We start from the raw sequence: 19600 nt of genomic DNA, 5'->3' as shown, positions 1-19600 counted from the left end.
TTCTTGACATTTTTGTAGGTCTACTTAAAGCTCAAGTGTCATCCTATTAACATTCTAAAATAGATATTGTAATGAAAAATACATGTAACATTATTCACTTCAATGTCTATATGAAAAAATAAATGTGAGCGGAGAGCGCGTTCTCCATATGCAAAGTTGCAGAAGTGTGATTCTACGACATCCAAGTGGTCGCCATATTGGCTGCATCCTCCGTCCGTGACGTCAGCTGAACATTCACCAATGAAAACACGCAGTGCACCCAAACTATGGGAGACAAACGCGTCCCTTCTGATACGGAAGCTCTTTTCGAAAATGAGAACACAACACAACAGAGTGAAGCTACCGGTGCAATATTACACTATTGTTTCGAGCCCTCGGGGAAATATTACACTATTGTTTAGAGCCATATTCAGATGATATACGATCACGGCCAAACACCATCCCCGTCCGATCCACTTTTGCGGCAGAGCCGAGCCGTCCTGCTGTAGGGGGTTGTTCATAGACGCAGCAGTATGCGATGAACAACACAGTCGAGCCGGGGCGCTTTACTGCACACACGCGGCTGATTGAGGCATTCTCGGCTGGGTTCTTCAGAGCCAGCCCTGTCCGCAAAGCCCGACGTGCAGCCTTCACAGAAGCCGTGACCGCCGAACGCGGCGCCTTGGCCATTGTGGCTGTGTGAGTGAGTGTTCAAGCAATGTCCAGCAATGCAATGAGCCAGCATTTTGGCTAACACGAAGGAACAATGAGCTACCTTCCCGGAAGTAAAACTAATGGAAACAAACGAGTCCACTTGGGGGCGCCGCTGTCCAAATCTCTCGCGAGGATTTTCATGGCGGGAGTTACAAAAAGCTGTATACGTCAAAATCATGTTTTGTGGTGGGAAAAAAATGCATGGGCCCATATTGGCTGACGTTTTTTCATTCATAACATACTAAAAATTATCCATTTCATGACAGTAGCCCTTTAAACTTGAATATCATATACCTATGTGAAACTGAAAGTTTCGCCTCAACAGTCGTCCAAAGTTGCTTGCTTACAACATGACATAAATAATTTGTGCGTACATACTGTTATTAAATTACTTTACTGCCATGAAATTACTTCACACACAAACTTTAGAGCCTGGTCTAACAAAACCTCGGTACAACCATTAGTGCTATTACTAGCTCTCTAGGTTGCATTATGCTTTGTTGGCTGCTTGCGAGCTGTATCGTATTAAAAGTACGTGAACATACCTAAAATAATCCTTTAATGTAAATCATGATTAATTGTAGTTGGAGTGGTAACGAGTGTATTTGGCTGTGTATGAGTTGACAAGATAAGCCTCGTCATCGCAAAATATTTGATAGGTTTGTATCGTAACGCAAGATTTAATTGTTGTAGTCTGACATAGTGCAATCATGAAGGAACACATTTGCGTTGTAGTCTGATCCAGGCATGACGTGTCGCCTGTCCCACACTGCTGACACACCACTATTCCCAAAGCAAAATCTTTACTTGCTCTTGAAATGATTCACTCCCCAGACAGGGAATTGAACCCTAGCCTCCCAAGTGAAAGGCAGGCAGTGGGGGAAGGTGGGTACACGCTCACTTGTCAACAGCTACAATAGTGTGTGTTGTCCATGGTAACAATCACTGATCATATAAGCTGAGTACAGTATCAGGCAGCCATGATAGTTATTATTGATCTATCCATGTACACATAAACACACACTTGGTGTCCATTGCAGGTCTCGAAGAGCATTGTTGCTAATCCCGGCTATTAAATCTTCTTTATGTTGCTGGCCTGTGAGTGTCACACAAGCTTAGATAGCGACACAAGAAAGGTCCTACGGCTAAATGGTAGCGTCCCATTTGGTTGTTTTTATATCTTCTCCCTACACCTGATTTTTGATGTACTGTAACAACAATCACCAAATTGAAGCTGCAAGCAGAGATGATTGTGACAAACGACAATGGCAGACTTCCTCATCAATTCAGGCACGCCTCCTTGTGACATTTTTGTGTATCATGTAAACATGTCTACTCCATTACGTATCTACTGAGAAAACTGGTGTTGTGGGTTGATTCCCTTTTACAACTTTCCAGGGGACATAACTTGTTGCGAAATGGGTGCTTCAAACCAAACTGGCTGACTTCCTGCGAAATTTCAGCCATGGGTCTTTTAGGCTCCCCCCCCCCCCCTTTCTTTTTCTTGAATCCTATGTGGTGTTCGGGATGTTATTTATTTATTTATGTCTGTCTGTTTTTTTTTTTTCTCCTTAATCTAATTCTCCAGGGGTTGGAACAGAGTGTGAAACGGATGCTACAAAACAAAATTTTTTTTGTGTGCATTCTTTCATGACTGTCATGGCCACCCAATTTCACCATGATGGGTGGAACTAGTATTGGGGGCTGTTATATTTTGTTTGATTTTCATGGCAAATTCTGGCAATAATTGTCAAAATTTGACATCTCCTACGCTCACGTTAGGCGGCATAGTCACGAAAGCTTGGTGATTTAGATCCCATCTGTATATGCTTCAACCCAAAATGGCTGACTTCCGATTCATTTTCCGACATGAGACACCTTTTCCTCACAGATGTCCAACCAATTTTGTGTGGACAAGTAAAACTGGTGCTGGGGGGATTTTTTTTAGTAATTTTTCAGTTTCCCCTGGTTAGATTGTTTTTCACCTGCCCTGCAGGTGGCGCTACCGAGTTAGTTCAATGATGAAACGGTGACTTATAGAGGCCTTGTAATCATTAGTACTGTACATGCACAAATCAGTGATGATTCAAATTGACTCATGAATCCCAATTGGAAAAACAAAAAGGGAAAAAAAAAATAATCTGAAAGAGGTTTGCCTTCAGCCTAGATTTCCAATGAGGTGCACAGATAACCATGAAACGCCACAATGGAATTCAAAATCTGCCATCACTGAAGAGTGTGACTGGGCTCGGTGGCAGATTGAGTGGGGAAAAAGTTGATCCAACACAGTGTTATGCCAGAGTGGCTAGGTGGTCAGCACGCTAAGTAGCAGCATGCTAGCTGGAAGGGTGCAATCTTGGGTCCGGTCTGTGGGGGTTAAAAAAAGAAAAAGACAAAAAAATCTTGTGTGGATACGAGACAGCAAATCCTCTTCAGTCAAAATGTGTCACTGTCCTTTCTTCCTGGGGCAATAAATAATTTTCAAATTATCTTATTTGTTTTGTGTCTTTTCCATCTGTTGGACTATCATTTTGGAATAGTGCAAGCGGAACAAATCCATTGTGATTCACGAGTCATTCATTACTGTCTGAGGTTTTACAGTGCGGGTCTGACCACTAGTAATCATCCCTGAAAATATTAATTTACTCTCATAAGTTACAGTACTTTCTGGTTATTGTTGTTTTTTTTTTTTTTCTTGGAGTGGCCATCGTCTCCCTTCACCTGTTTTTGGAACATGACACCTGCCTCCTCACCTGTGACAAAGCAGGAAGTGCACAACCATGGCGATTAAAGCCGAACAGATCTAAAAGACTGAACTGCTTGCGAGTCAAATAAAATGTGAACAAAAAAAATGTAGATGCCCATGTTCCATCTGTCCAATTCAAACGCAAATAGGGCAGCCATTTTAAAACATTTAATCGTGGGGTTCAGTCCAGCTGGACATTATGGATATAAAGCTAAAGGACAATAACAACCTGCTAAGTGTGCCACGTCTCCTTTGGTCACCAAACAAGCACAATCTGACACAGCGTTTTGCTGCTGCCTTATTATCAGGTTTACTGTATGTTCATGTAACAGAAATTCAAAGTTTTCTGGATCGCTGACATTTACTTAGTCTATGTATGTATGTAGCTGTAATGCAGCAACATATTTAAATAATTTGAATGTCTATACAGCTCTAATTTACCAAGTTTACATCATTTATTATTTACATTTTGTACACTTTTGTAATGTTTGTTTTATACATCCATTGTACCATATTTACATCATACAGTGTATAATACATGTACCATATTTACATAAAACTTGATAGGCTATACAGTACTTCTAATCTACCATATTCTTAGCGTTATTCTTCTAATATGCTAAATTTCACCATATTTAATCTCTATGCACCTAAAGTACCATATTTATAACGTGACAAGAGTTCCCAAAAATTGAAATCTGTCGAAATTGAAAGTCTGGTTGGAATTGTTACAACATAGTAAGAATTTAGATTGGATGGTGGGCGTATGTGTGTATATATACAGTGTCTTGTGAACGTATTTGGCCCCATGGAACTTTTCAACCTTTTATCACATTTCAGGCTTCAAACATAAAGATATAAAATTTTCATTTTTTGTCAAGAATCAACAACAAGTGGGACACAATCGTGAAGTTGAACGGAATTTATTGGATACTTTGTAGTTTTTTTAACATCTAAAAAACTGAAAAGTGGGGCTTGCAATATTATTCGGCCCCTTTACTTTCAGTGCAGCAAACTCACTCCAGAAGTTCAGTGAGGATCTCTGAATGATCCAATGTTGACTGATGATGATGATAAATAGAATCCACCTGTGTGTAATCCAGTGTCTGTATAAATGCACTTGCTCTGTGATAGTCTCAGGGTTCTGTTTAAAGTGCAGAGAGCATCACGAAGACAAAGGAACACACCAGCCAGGTCTGAGATACTGTTGTGGAGAAGTTTAAAGTCGGATTTGGATACAAAAAGATTTCCCAAGCTTTAAACATATCAAGGAGCACTGTGCAAGCAATCATATTGAAATGGAGGCAGCCTCATGGTTTGGACCTGCTTTTTCTTCAGCAGGGACAGACAAGATGGTTCAAATATATGGGAAGATGAATGAAGCTAAATGCAGGACCATTCCGGAAGAAAACCTGTTGGAGTCTGCAAAACACCTGAGACTGGGACGGAGATTTATCTTCCAACAAGACAATGATCCAAAACAAAAATCCAAATCTATCATGGAATGGTTCCCAAATAAATGTATCCAGGTGTTAGAATGGCCAAGTCAAAGTCCAGACCTGAATCCAATCGAGAATCTGTGGACAGAGCTGAAGACTGCTGTTCACAAACAATGCATCCAACCTCACTGAACTCGAGCTGTTTTGCAAGGAAGAAGGGGCAAGAATTTCAGTCTCTTAGAGTGCAAAACTGATGGAGACATACCCCAAGCACCTTGCAGCTGTAATTGCAGCAAAAAGTGGCGCTACAAGGTATTGATGCAAGGGCGCCGAATAATATTGCACGCCCCACCTTGCAGGTTTTTATTTGTTAAAAAAAGTTTAAAATATCCAATAAATTTCATTACACTTCATGATTTTGTGTGTGTGTGTGTGTGTGTGTGTGTATGTGTATATATATATATATATATATATATATATATAGATATATATATATATATATATATATATATATATATATATATATATATATATATATACTTACACACACACACCAGCTACAGTAAAATTTGCATCATATTTAATGTTGTACTGTATACATAGCTAATGTAGCATATTTCATATTTCTCCTGGTTTTCAACCTGAGACCACCTGTAGTTATTTTTCTGACCTCTCCTCTATTTCTCGTCTCCATATTTTCCTCCTCTTCCTTTCTTCCTCCCATAATGAGGCCACACTCCTCCTCCTCCTCTTCTTCTTCCTTGGGGCCTAATTATTCATTTAGAGTGACAGATGACCCTCCTGCTGTTTTGTTCTTTTCTTCCTCACTGCCAGCGTGATGTCTGACATGTTTCTCCTGTGTTTTTCCTTCCATCTTCTCCATTACCTCGCTGGCTCTCTCTCTCATGTTTTCTTTTCTCCCACAATCCCTCCCTTGCTCTTGTTTTTCCCCTCTTTCATTATCCCTCCTTTCTACCTTCATCTGCTCGGCGTTAACCCCGCCAGGCTGACTCTTATGTAACAGTCAGGTGACACGAGATGGGTTCTTCTCAAGCAAAGGTGGGCAAAGTATGACTGTGAAACATATTTCCATGATCAACACTTTTGTAATTTTTGTGTTAGTTTATCCGTCCCCCTCCTATAAACCGCTTAGTTCAAAAAAATAAAATATAGAGATTTTAGGAAATGTATAATTTTTTTCTTCAATAATTGGTTAATTAATTCTCATTCAAATTAATTATCAGACCAATTTTAAAACGAGTAAACTGTATTATTTCAGAGTTTAAAAAAATAAATATTTTGCATAAAAATAAAAATTTATACCATTTATTACATCATTGGTTATTGAAACATTTAAACAAACGTCACACTGGGACATTTGCCATTGAAAACACCTCCTAAGGGAGAGGAACAACAGAGATTTTCAGATTTTTCTGACACCCCTTCTGACACGGAAGGTCTTTTCAAAGAAGAGAACATCTCACAATTGAGTGAAGTGACCGGGGAAATATTACCCTTTCGTTTTGAGCCATATTTAGTATGTGGACCACTTCTAACTAACAACAAACTCCCCGAGAGTTTGTATGACAGTATGTAGCGTACTCAGCCGTGAGCGACGACAACGCCGTAAAGTGCCTTGGCCCGGCGCTGCGATGAGCCACCTGGCTGAAGCCGACTTGCACATCGACACATTTAGCACCCCTGACTTCCATACGTTGTCCCCCCAGCTATTATTTTTTTAGTGGCTCTATACACACCTACCTGTCATTTGGAACCCACGAAGCTCTCGTCATTTGCACCTGTGCAATCCATTTTTACGACGAACCGGGTCTTTTGGAAATATATGAAAAGTAAATCCATCCTCCCGAGTGTTCGAACAAAATCCAGCAATACAACAAGCTGCCATTTTGGCTAACACGAAGGAACAAAGAGCTGCCTTCCCGCAGGTAGAAATGGTATAAACACACGAACCCGCCTGAGTGAACGTCTGCTAATAACGTCACTTACTGCTTCTTCTCCAAAACAAATCCCTCGAGAGGATTTTCATGGTGGGAGTGACAAAAAGCCATATACATCAAAATCATGTTGTATGATGGAAAAAAATGGATGGATCCATTCTGGCTGCCTTTTTTTTTTTTTTTTAACTTAAAAACGTACTAAAAATCATGCTTTTCATGTCAGTGGACCTTTAGCTAGCTATTGAGCTAAAGAGCAAAACTTGCATTAACGTGCTAAATCAAGAATATTTAGAACAAACAGCGCTTAAAATGCAACAGCTAGTCATTTTGATTATTTGGCCAAAGCTGATTCTGATTCTGAATTCCCCATTAGGGAAAGTCCCACTACGAGCACTTCTTTAAAGTGCATGTATGTTCATTATGTGAAATGCCATGATGAACCAAAACAAAGGTTTTAAACAAACATTACCTTTTCAAACACTTGAGTTGATATGATTTAGTACATTGAGATTTTTTTGGAGACTTCACTGTTGTGTCCAGATGCCAAACAGAAAAGGGGAAATTCAATTTTTTGGAAGTTAAGCAGTTTATTGGAACACATACCGGTACTAGTTTCTCTTTTTGTCTACTTGCTTATTGTGAAATGAGGCCCATTTTTATTGAGCAAATTGGAGAACAGTACACTGAATTTGTAAAATGTGTACAATTCCTGATAATCCTCTAACAGCATTTTACAGTGGGATAACCACCGACCCATCAACAATACTGTCATTTATCTTGAAAGTTTTGGGAAAAGATACTGTTCTAAGGACGTCACTGTGGCGCAACTGTCGAGCATTGGCCTCACAGTTGTGAAGGCTGGGGTTCAAATCCTGGCCCCGCCTGTGTGGAGTTTGCATGTTCTACCCGTGCCTGTGTAGGTTTTCTTCATTCACTCCGGTTTTCTCCAACATCCTAAAAACATGCAACATTCATCGGAGACTCAAAATTGCTCCCAGGTGTGATTGTGAGTGCAGGTGTTGTCTGTCTCTATGTGCCCTGCGATTGGCTGGCCGCCAGTTCAGGGTGTACCCGGCTTCCTGCCTGAAGACAGCTGGGATTGGCTCTGGCTGCCTCCCTTGTGAGGATAACCACCTCAGAAAATGGATGCATGGACACTGTTCTAAAATAATATCGTAGCGAGCCTGAACACAGAATATATTGAGAGGGAGCAAGAGCAATGAATAAAAGTATTATGAGGTACCAATCAAACTTTTGCACTTCCGAGTGCTACTCGTATTACTCTCGTATTGTTAAATTACATGTTTGTATGTGTTAAAACAATGTTTGTGTCCCAACATTCATTATTTTGTGCGATATAAGTGATAATGGAATGCTAAATGGTGTTTTTCATCCTTTGTGTATTCGCTTTGGGCTGGTGACTTTTATGAACAAAAATGAAGAAACCGTCCGTGATATATTAAAACATTCAATAGTTGTTGTTATTTGGTAATGTCAGTTAATTTTTACAGTAAACCTCAACCGGTGTGTCCATAAACTACTTTAAGTAAGCAACAATCACTCTTTCTCCTTGCTATTATGTTAGCCCTTGAGCAACCAGCACCCTGTCCAATCTGATCCTTCTTTTGATGACGTCAGGCCAATTTCCAATTTCAAAGACCGCATTGTGATGCTCCGCTAATAAAGTGATGTTGCATATAATGTGTACAGCTGCTGGGGGAATGATTCTTTTGCAGTATTGATTGCAGGGACCACTTATGTAGGCGAACTATTGAAAAGCTATTTGATGTTGAAATAGTGATGCTATGGCAAAATGTAGTTAAACTAGTTCTGTTGCTGGTATCCACAATTGCTACGCTTGGTTGTAAACATAAGGCTGCATATACACCAAATGCTAGTTCACATCACCTCACTTGCCTTGCTTGTTTTTTATCGCAAAAGTGGAAAAAAAAACCCTCTAAAAGGACATTTGCTTTATTTACAATGTAAACTCGAAAGAGTAGTCTCTTCTCCACCGGGATGCAAAGACAGCAATTCGTCCTGCCACATGAGAGCATTAAAGGATGATGATTTGACCTGTATTGTTGCTCTGTACTCATTGTTAAAGTCTAAAAATCTTGGGAAGGCAAAACGCTCTCGCTCTTGGGTCCACAACACCGTCCGGAGGTACACGCAGCTTGGTGAATTTCACTGGCTTCTCATGGAGGTGCTCCTGAGACCTGACTGTGCGACATGAAAAGACTTACCTGTTCCTGTTTTCAAGATTTACAAAACTGTTTGTTTATTCAATGGTGGAATAATGATGATATGGCATTTTCTTTTTAGATATTTAAAATAGACTATCATAATGACCTGTGAGGTACTAGTGTTTTATTTGGTTATAATCAACATTGTGTGTCATGGATCTAGACTCGTACTACAGTGTTTTCAGTAGAACTCTGGTCAATTGGCAGGTTTATGTGGCCACGGCAAACATTATCCGTGTTGGGGGTTCCGTGATATCCCCTCATGTGGGAATAAGGAATTTGGACTGCCTCCTGGATAACTTTATGGCTTTGCCCACCTCAGAGCAGTGGAAGAAAATTGCTGAGAGGTTTGAGGAGCAGTGGGATTTTCCTCTTTTGGAGGACTGGATGTGAAACACGTGGTCCCTGAAATCCCTCCCAACTCTGAATCCCAGTTCTATAATTTAAGAGCAGAAAATTCCTGCATAATTGCTCTATCGGCACCACAGCTATTATACCTGTTTGTATACACGTTAATTTATTTGCATCTCATAGTGAACATTGTCTGCTTGGAAGATTTTATCCATGATATGTTGTATTTCATTAATTGGATTCTACTGTATTGTGAGCCAAAAAAGTGTCACTCTGAAATAGCTGCATTGTAAAATGTATGGAGTTCGTTTTGCTGGTAACCAAACTGTACATACTCTGAAAGAAAAGATTGAAATAAACCTGACAACGATGTGCCGTCATGACAAAGTCAGGGACATTAGGGTATTTATCTCATAACTACTACTACTACTACTACTACTACTACTACTACTACTCATTGTGAAAAGGATACCATAATTTCTCGTAGTACACTTGTACCCTATGAAATTCAATTCAAATGTACAGTACATACCACACTTTGAGGTGGGCAGAGGCTGCAGCCGGGAATGGTTTGCCTCTATTCGTGCAAACTGCATTGACTTTCCATGTGTGTGTGTGTGTTTCTTTCGGCTTGTCCCTTTCGGGGTCGCCACAGCGTGTCATCTCAGATGAACGCATATATATGTTTGGCACAATTTTTACGCCGGATGCCCTTCCTGACACAACCCTTCTCAGGGAGTGGAGGCCCCAGTGGGATCCATGTAATCACATCATATGAAACTCACAAAGCCATCCGGTGTGAACGCAGCATAACGTTACTTGCGGAGCACAGTGCAAGACCTCTCATGCAGGTTTTATGAGATGAAAACCATAAAGCCTCAGGCAACCGATTCCTAGCCTCGCAGTGCCTGGCCCACAGCCCTCTAACAGACATTTCTAAAAGTTCTTGTTGAATTTTATGTCAAAAACTAGTCTTCTCCCGATACAGTCGTATTACTCTCCTTTTACGAACGGATATCCGGTCGCATCAGTGTATCATTCCCAACCCTCGCACTAACGCTGCAGTTCTGCTTACCTATTGCCTTTGACTTAATAGCATATCAGGCGTTAAAGTCTGACCACTGCTTAGCAATGTTGGGATGACCTTTTGAGTCATCTTTTCCATCCTTCTCTCCCCCCCCCCCCCACCCCTGCAGACGCTGAGATCTGCTAAAGATGAGTAGCGGCGGGGGGCACGCCACCCCCGAACCCGCCAGGGGCCCCGAATCCCACAAAAGGAAGGACTGCCCATCAGACATGCTTGGGCCCAGGTGAGAAGGTTTTGCAATGCAATCATAATACAAACCCCACCACATGATAATAATTCAGGAATTGGGCTCAACATCGGCATGATTATCCTTATGAGTGTAGTTCACTTTGTTGTTTTTTTTTTTTTGAGCAAAAGGAAGGACTGCCCATCAGACATGCTTGGGCCCATGTGAGAAGGTTTTGCAATGCAATCATAATACAAACCACACCACATGATAATCACTCAAGAATTGGGCTCAACATCGACATGATTATCCTTATGAGTGTAGTTCACTTTCTTGTTTTTTTTGCGCTGATCGGGTAAGAAAAACTTACATTCTTACAAACAAATTATCTAAACAATATTTGAACAAAGAAAGGTGTGGGTGATTCCTTCATCCCGTGGAAATGTATGCAATATTTTTACACCGCCACCCTTCGCTTTGGTTGAGCAGGCAGAGTGAAGTCACTTCTTGACTATTTAATTAAACAAACTGTTGTGATACACTATAAGTGAGCAACAGTATGGTTTCATGCCTAGAAAGAGCACCACAGATGCATTATTTGGCTTGAGGATGCTAGTGGAAAAGTACAGAGTACAGGTCAGAAGGAGCTACATCGTGTCTTTGTGGATCTAGAGAAAGCCTATGACAGAGTACCAAGAGAGGAACTGTGGTACTGCATGCGTAAATCTGGTGTGGCAGAGAAGTATGTTAAAATCGTACAGGACATGTATGATGGCAGCAGAACAATGGTGAGGTGTGCCTTAGGTGTGACAGAAGAATTTAAGGTGGAGGTGGGACTGCATCAGGGATCAGCTCTGAGCCGCTTCCTGTTTGCAGTGGTAATGGATAGACTGACAGATGAGGTTAGACTGGAATCCCCTTGGACCATGATGTTCGCAGATTATTGTGATATGCAATGAAAGCATTGAGCAGGCGGAGGAACAATTAGAAAAATGGAAGCACGCACTGGAAAGGAGCCAAATGAAGATTAGCCAAAGTAAAACAGAATATATGTGCGTGAATGAGAAAGGTGGAGGGGGAAGAGGGAGGCTACAGGGAGAAGAGATAGCGAGGGTGGAGGACTTCAAATATTTAGGGTCAACAATCTAGAGCAAGGGTGAGTGTGGTAAGGAAGTGAAGAAACGGGTCCAAGCAGGTTGGAACAGCTGGCGGAACATTCGAGAGAGCAGACATGTTCAGAGGCGAGAGAGTGAGTATATTGGTGGAAGGGTGCTGAGAATGGAGCTGCCAGGCAAAAGAGCGAGAGGAAGACCAAAGAGAAGGTTTATGGATGTGGTGAGGGAAGACATGAGGGCAGTTGGGGTTAGAGAGGAAGAGGCAGGAGATAGGCTAAGATGGAAAAAGATGACATGCTGAGGCGACCCCTAACGGGACAAGCCGAAAGGAAAAGAAGAAGTTGACATTAATTAACAGATAAAACCACACTGAAGTACTGAATGTAAACTTTTCCAACACTCAGTATTAGAGACATTCAAAATTCAGGCCTTTACTGATTTAAATCGTAAGGATTTGCAAGGAAGATTCTGAAATTCGAGTTTGTCGCAATGTTTGTAAACTACTTAGCGTTTTCCAAGTAGATCTGGTTGGAAAACTCCGTCATAAGACAACCCTCATGAAAGGATAATCACCCAGGATTATCTGTAGCGATATCCAATTATCCGGCTGTTGCTCAATTCTTGACTGCGAGAGAGACATGAATCTCAAATTAGGCCCGGTTATTGTTATGTGTGACACCTACTTTGATTTCCAAGCAGATCGTGGAGGAAAGATATCTTCTAACACATCCTACAACTCAGGATAATAGCTCAACATCATCTTTAGAGATGTGATGTGGTAGCAAAGATTCTCAAATTTGGCCCAATTGTCGATAAGTATTCACAGTACACCGCTTCATGTTTTCAGAGCAGTTAAGGGGAAGAAAAATGACTGTTAACACACTACACGCATCGGGACAATCTCTTTTGATCATCGTTTTTGACGTCATAGATTGAGCCTTTATCGATTTTAATCACAAGGGAGGAACAATTGTCAGAATTTGCCTGACTGTCAGCATTTGCGTTGCCCACTTTAGTGCCAATATGATTGAATTGTGATTGTCACATTGTCTTAGACGATGTAAGGTTACAGTAACAAAGAATATAGAATGTGCGAGAATTATTCCACTTCTTTCTTGCCAAAACAAAACAACTTCCTGCTGTGTCCTTGCAGTCCCAAGCGCAGCACGGAGCGGCGAAACCGCGAGCAAGAGAACAAATACATCGAGGAGCTGGCTGAGCTCATCTTTGCCAACATCAACGACATGGACGACCTCAACGTCAAGCCCGACAAGTGCGCCATCCTCAAAGAGACAGTCAAGCAGATCCGACGCATCAAAGAGCATGGTATGTACTTAAAGAGCTACACTTAAGCAGCACCCCCACTGTGTTGTAACACAGCTCAATAACAGTTGTTGTTTTTTTTTAAAGGAGACATTTTGTACACTGGTGCTTTGTGATACAAGTGACTCAACTTACAAGTTTTGGGGGAATATGAGCTGTTGTTCTGTCTTTTTTAAAAATAATGATTTTTAAAACTTAAGAGTAGCAGGGTAATCCCTGAGCAAGCCAATCGTAGGGCACATGGAGACAAACAACCATTCATACTCACATTCACCTCCGAGGGGAAATTTAGAATCTCCAATTAACTTATCATGAATGTTTTGGGGATGTGGGCAAAAACTGGAGTACTTGGAGAAAACTAGGGATCGCAACCGGTTATAACCGTTTTTCGTTTTTTTAAAACCGAAACCGTAATCGGACTTTCGGAATCGGCTAAAATTTCCAATCATTTCTTCCGGTTCCGGTACTCCACATTGCGCTATTTTTTCAACATCATTTCCACTTTTTTCAAGTTTCGCTGTTAGAGTAAAGTTGGACTCAAGAGAACATTCAGTTAAATCAAAGAAACATCAAACATGGCATCGAGGGAACGCTCGGTATTCTTTCATGCCCTTTCTGTAAGTCCGAAAGAAGAATGTTAACATTAAAACATTTTTACAATAAATAAATAAATAAATAAATAACTTACGCGAGTACGTTGTTGAAAGTCACATTCAACGAGCTTGTTTAAATGTTCACTGTGGGTGGTGCAAATATGGCAAAAGGTGACTTCGCACTTGACTTGGTTGAGAGGTTTCAGTCGGCAGTGTCATCAAGAGTTTGTAACGGTGTACAAATGAGCATGGCACTTACGCCACTCCGGTCCCACACCAGGAATGCCAACTATGTGGCCGAATGGGGCCATGGCAGGTTTATCGGCCCTGCAGCACAGCCGGAGAAGTGTGTGTGCGTGTGCATGTGTGTGTGTATGTTCCTGCGTATGGTCTTGCGTGTGTGCATGTGAGGACTCCTTGGCCAGAGTGCATGACATCACAGTTTGCATGTGGACCAATGGCCAAAACACAAATATATATACTAAAATATATACTTCATGCTAACACACACACGCACAAAGGCATACAACTGCTAACAAAACTAGCATCAATTTGGGGGTCATTTAAAAACCTTTAAGCAACTGATATTTGAGCACAAATGGTGAAGCAACATATAGACAAGCAGTATAACAATGATCACATGGATATGACTTGTTATTTTACCTTTCTGGTATGTCGGTCTGTATAGCTGCACGTACACGGCCTCCTGGCATCGAAGTCACATAAAAAGGAGCCCCAATTAATTAATCATGATGTTTAATTCTTCACATACTGTTTAAACTTAATGTATTTAAAAGTAACCCACAAGATTTGCTATTTTCCCCCATTAAAACACAACGCAATACTTGTTGCATGAAGCTGATTGTGTAACTTCCTTTCATTTTAATGGGGAAAGATGATTCGAGGTATGATTGTTTTAGGTTACAAGCGTGGTCACAGAATTTATTAAACTTACAGCACCACTGCTGTATAATTTTGCATTATAATAAAAAAACAAAAGATCATTAATGATATTTAGCCAAGTACACAACAGCTTTGTGAATGTGTACCATGGCTACCCCTGGCTTGAAATTAAATTCAATTAAAAATATTTCTTCCCCTGCTCAATATTGGGTGTTTTAGGTAGAAATGACATTAGCCATGCCTGTAATTATATGAATGTGTGAAGTTGGAACAGATGCAAAAAAAAAAGCATATTACGAAATAAACGGAACAAAGGGCTCTGATTTTAAAAATATTGCATTATATGTCTTTTTTTTTAAAACCCCCCCCACAGAAAAAGCTGCGGTGGCTGACGCGGAAGAGGTGCAGAAGGCCGACATCTCGTCCACTGGGCATGGCGTCATCGATAAAGACACTCTTGGACCCATGATGCTGGAGGTGAGGTGATCAATCGCGTGCTGCGAATGTCCTGGTGCTGGTGGGGGGGGGGGGCTTCCTGTCCCAAAATGGAGTTGCGTTGCCAGTGGGAGATAAACTGGTGTGTGCTGACATACAACATGGCACCCGACACAGAGGTATAAATAAATACCTCCCTGAAAAGCTGATTAGAAGTCTGTGTGTTTGTGTGTATGCGTGTGTGTGCGTGTGTGTGTGTGTGTGTGTACCTCCCTGAAAAGCAGATTAGAAAGAGAAAGTGACCACACATAAATACTAACATACTATTTATAGAACGCAGGAAGTCCAGTACGAGCTCCTTTCTCTTGTACACGTGAATCCAAATCTAATCCAGATTGCATATTAGTCCGCAATGTAAACGGCACATGTATGACATCATTGAACATATGTCTGTCAGAATGTCGTTTGCACTTCAAGCCTTGGGGGAGGTTTTTCTTCTTCTTTTATCATTTGTTGCCCCGCAGGCTCTGGACGGCTTCTTCTTCGTGGTGAACATGGAGGGCAACGTGGTGTTTGTGTCGGAGAACGTCAGCCAGTATTTGCATTACCAGCAGGAGGAGCTGATGAACACTAGCGTGTACAGCGTCCTGCACGTGGGGGACCATGCCGAGTTCGTCAAGAACCTCCTGCCCAAAAGCCTGGGTACGTACCCACAAAACATAACATTCAAGTTCAAGTTGCCCAGAAAAATCTAAACATTTGCATCCCCTAATTTTGTGCGTGTTTAAACAACAAAACAAAAAGTCAGAATATTGCTTTTAAATCTTAACTTTATATTTGTGGGAGTCTCCCTTTTTCTCAACTTTAGTTTCAAACCAATTTACAAAAACTGTTATTTTTAAAGAAAAAAATTGCTCTGTATATTATTTATTTTAACAGTGAGAATATCACATTTATATTGTGAATTAATTCTCATAACATCCCTCGTTTCCAATGTAAAAAGATTTTTCTCTTATTGCTCTCCCATGACCTTTGTGAGGATAAGCAGCTCAGAAAATGGATGGATGGATGGATGAAGCTGTCATAGGCCTAGTTCAAGAAAAAAATGGTAAAACTACTATCATGAAGTCGTAATATTTATGTAAAATAAAAAACTAAGCAATCTTGTGATCACGGAGTTATATTTCAAGAAAAGAAAATAATCTAGATAGTCATAATATTGTAAGAAAATGTAGCCACAATTTTAAATGTTATTTGCAACTTTATACCTGTAATGTTTTCCATTTCCATATGTTAAATTTATAACTTTATTCTCATTATACAGTATTGCAACTTTTTTTCATGAGAATAAATTGAAATTTTAATTAATTAAGGTGCTTTATTTGAATAGTAAACTCATGAATATAGTTTATTTTAAGATTATCTTTTCCAGAAAAGACAATAATTGCTATTAAGTTGCAATATATCAACAACAAAAACACTGAGCAACTTTATGATTAGGATTGAACGTTTCCATGAAAATATGCAAATTTTATTTTTGTAAAGTGGTAATTTTCAAGAAAAATACTATTATTAAAAAAATAGTAATAATAGTAACACTAAAGTCATGTGAGTTTTGAAGCCTATTAACGTAACGTTCCCACTTTTTCATGTAAAATTTCAACTTTAATTTCGTACCATTAATACATTTTTAGGGTAAAAAGTCGCGTAACAAAAAAACCTCAAAATGTTACATGATCATTTTTTTTTTCAATTATGAACATGAACATGAAGATGAAACATTCCAACTAAGTATTAAATGGTTATTGTGTTTCAAGTCAATCACCATGGCGGCGACCAGTCGAGCCGGAACAGCCATACGTTCACCTGCCGCATGCTGGTCAAGCCGGTGGCAACGGTGGCGGCGACGGCCGACGGTGACGAGGACGGCTGGCAGGGGGCCGATCATCGGGAACCCTCGCAGCAGAAGTACGAAACCATGCAGTGCTTTACCGTCTCCGAGCCCAAGTCCATGAGGGAGGAGGGTGAAGGTAATGTGTGTGGGAGAAGGACATTGTGTAACTGAATCTGTGTGTGTGTTACTGTGTCTGTGCACGAGAGAACCAGGGAGTGTACTGTATGTGTGAGAGTGCCTGTGTGAGAGAGAAAGGGAACAACAGAGGTATTTTGTGTCTGTGTTTGACAGAACCAGAGAAAGTGAGTGTTATGTGTGTGTGTGGTGTGTGTGTGTGTGTGTGTGTGAGTGTGTTGTTTATGTGAGAGAGGTATTTTGTCTGCATGTGTGTATGTATATGAGGGAGAATGTGTTGCAAGTGTGTAATGTGAAAATGTTTGTGTCGGCGAATGTGTACGCCACTGTGAGAGAGCAAATTGGCCCACCCGTTCCGTGTGTGACGAGAGAATTGAGTGGATGTAGTATTTTGTGACGTTTCCCACCGCTGTCCCACATTGGCAATCTTCCATTTGTAACGGCCACCATCGTTTGTCCCTGCTTAACCCCCGAAGCCAGCCGGATTGTTTCTCATCGCGCTTCCATCCTCTGGTGTCCCGTCCTAGTTTCCTCATTGCTTCTCCTTGGGGAAATGCTAATTAGCGTACGACACTTAGTCTTCCTCTCGGGAAACAAAAAAAAAGCGTCTGCGTGCTAATTTTAGATGTCTGACAGGCGTCACCTTGGATGGCTGCGTGCCAAATGACCTTAAAATTACATCTGATTTTTCTTTTTTTGATTACAAAAATCATTCCCGCTGTTCTAACTTGCATTACCTTCAGTCGGAATCATAGAAACAAATTTTTTTCTCCGCACATAATGCGTAAATAACTCCAATAAAATAGATTTAATCAATGCAATTGATAAATTGGAAATAGAAAAGTGAATATATATTTTTCCCCTGTGCCACGGTGATAGTCTGATTAGCACAGTTCTGAAGACCAGGATTCAAATCCTGACCCCGCCTGTGTGGAGTTTGCATGTTCTCCCTGTGCCTGCGTGGGTTTTCTCTGGGCACTCTGGTTTCCTCCCACCTCCCAAAAGCATGCAGAATAGGTGAACCGAAGACTCTAAATTGCCCGTAGGTGTGGATGGTTGTTTGTTCAAGTGTGGCCTCCCATTGGCTGGCGACTAGTACGGTGTCTATCCTGCCTCTCGCTTCTGTTACCATGGCAACTAGCGGTGAAACGAGAGTGTGGTAAATTGGTGAGCGGCTTCAACGAGTACTTGCAGAACTGGAGGCCACCCAGAGTGTAGGGAAACAGGTAAATAAAATAAATTAAAAATAAAATAATTTAAACTGTTGAAAGCAGTAGTTTGTAGATTTACTAATTACTGAGTGGGCCAAATTCAAATATCCATGAATGTGTGTGTGTGTTAATTTCAGTATTCCACTGTTCGCTAGGGGTGCCTCCAGGTGGTTGGGATGCTCGCGGGTAACCCCACTATGATGTCACAATCTAGTGATGCCGCCCACAAAATATCGACTTGGTTGTTTCACACCTGATTGAATCACTTTTGGGTCATCTTTCCGTTTTCCATTCAAACAGATCTGCAGTCGTGTCTCATCTGCGTAGCCAGAAGGGTTCCAGTAAAGGAGCGAGCAGCCATGTCGTCGTACGAGAGCTTCACCACGCGCCAGGACCTTCAAGGTAATCAACTCGGTGTTAGCTTTACCAGGGAGTTTGGGTCAAACAGTAGAACCAAAAAAGTGGAGTGTTTTTATACGGTGCAGTATTATAACATATTCTTTTTGTTTATTTGGGGGGGTTGGAATGGATTTATGACATTTCCAACTACATTTCTAACCTAACTTTTTGTCAATAGTGTACTGTGTGTTGGTAAGCACTCTCGGGCCTCTCGTAGGTAAGATCACATCACTGGACACCAGCCTGCTTCGTGCGTCCATGAAGCCGGGCTGGGAGGACCTGGTCCGTCGCTGCATCCAGAGGTTCCACCTGCAGAACGACGGCGACGTCTCCTTCGCCAAGAGACACCACCAAGACGGTGAGAAACATCTTTCACCCCCGTGGCATCATTTGTGGTCGGCTCACTTTTTGTTGCCGCCGGCCTTCTCCCTGCAGTGTTGAGGAACGGCCATGCGCTCAGCCCCTTATACCGATTCTCGCTGTCCGATGGTACTGTGGTGTCGGCACACACCAAAAGCAAACTGGTCCGTTCACCCGCCACCAACGAGCCCCAGCTCTACCTGTCCCTGCACATCCTGCAGAGGTAATATCCTCTACAGCCAAGGCCATGAATACCATCTCCATCCATCCATTGATTTTCTTTGCCACTTATCCTCAAGAGGGTCGTGGGGAGTGCTGGAGCCTATCCCAGCTGTCAATGAGTAGGAGGCAGAGAGATATCACCATTTTCTCGTTCTCCGATTGGTCGTTGAGAGCAAGCCACTTGGGCTACCAAAATGCCTTTGGAGTGATCTCCGCACTTTAATACATTTAAAGTGACACTAAACAGGCCCCCAAAAAAATGTCATGAAAATTCGATACAACACAAGAGATCAGCACTGGTAAAAGGCCTGACAAATTTAAGAC

General features: G+C 41.3%; 1 protein-coding gene across 2 annotated transcripts in view; it reads left to right on the top strand.

Annotated features, from left to right (window-relative positions):
- The window catches only part of LOC133511218 (nuclear receptor coactivator 2-like), a 70253-nt gene that overhangs the window by 25651 nt on the left and 25002 nt on the right, over nt 1–19600 (top strand). For both annotated transcript variants that reach the window (XM_061839942.1, XM_061839941.1), the window contains exons 2-9: nt 10630–10743; nt 12955–13127; nt 14994–15097; nt 15580–15757; nt 16873–17085; nt 18596–18697; nt 18912–19052; nt 19130–19277. In XM_061839942.1, coding sequence (XP_061695926.1) covers nt 10649–10743; nt 12955–13127; nt 14994–15097; nt 15580–15757; nt 16873–17085; nt 18596–18697; nt 18912–19052; nt 19130–19277 — 1154 coding nt within the window. In that variant the 5' untranslated portion in view covers nt 10630–10648. The remainder of the gene's footprint in view (nt 1–10629; nt 10744–12954; nt 13128–14993; nt 15098–15579; nt 15758–16872; nt 17086–18595; nt 18698–18911; nt 19053–19129; nt 19278–19600) is intronic.

This window comes from Syngnathoides biaculeatus, chromosome 13 (genome assembly GCF_019802595.1).
Source record: "Syngnathoides biaculeatus isolate LvHL_M chromosome 13, ASM1980259v1, whole genome shotgun sequence".
Classification (NCBI taxonomy): domain Eukaryota; kingdom Metazoa; phylum Chordata; class Actinopteri; order Syngnathiformes; family Syngnathidae; genus Syngnathoides; species Syngnathoides biaculeatus.
This window is presented reverse-complemented; position numbering and strand designations above follow the sequence as displayed.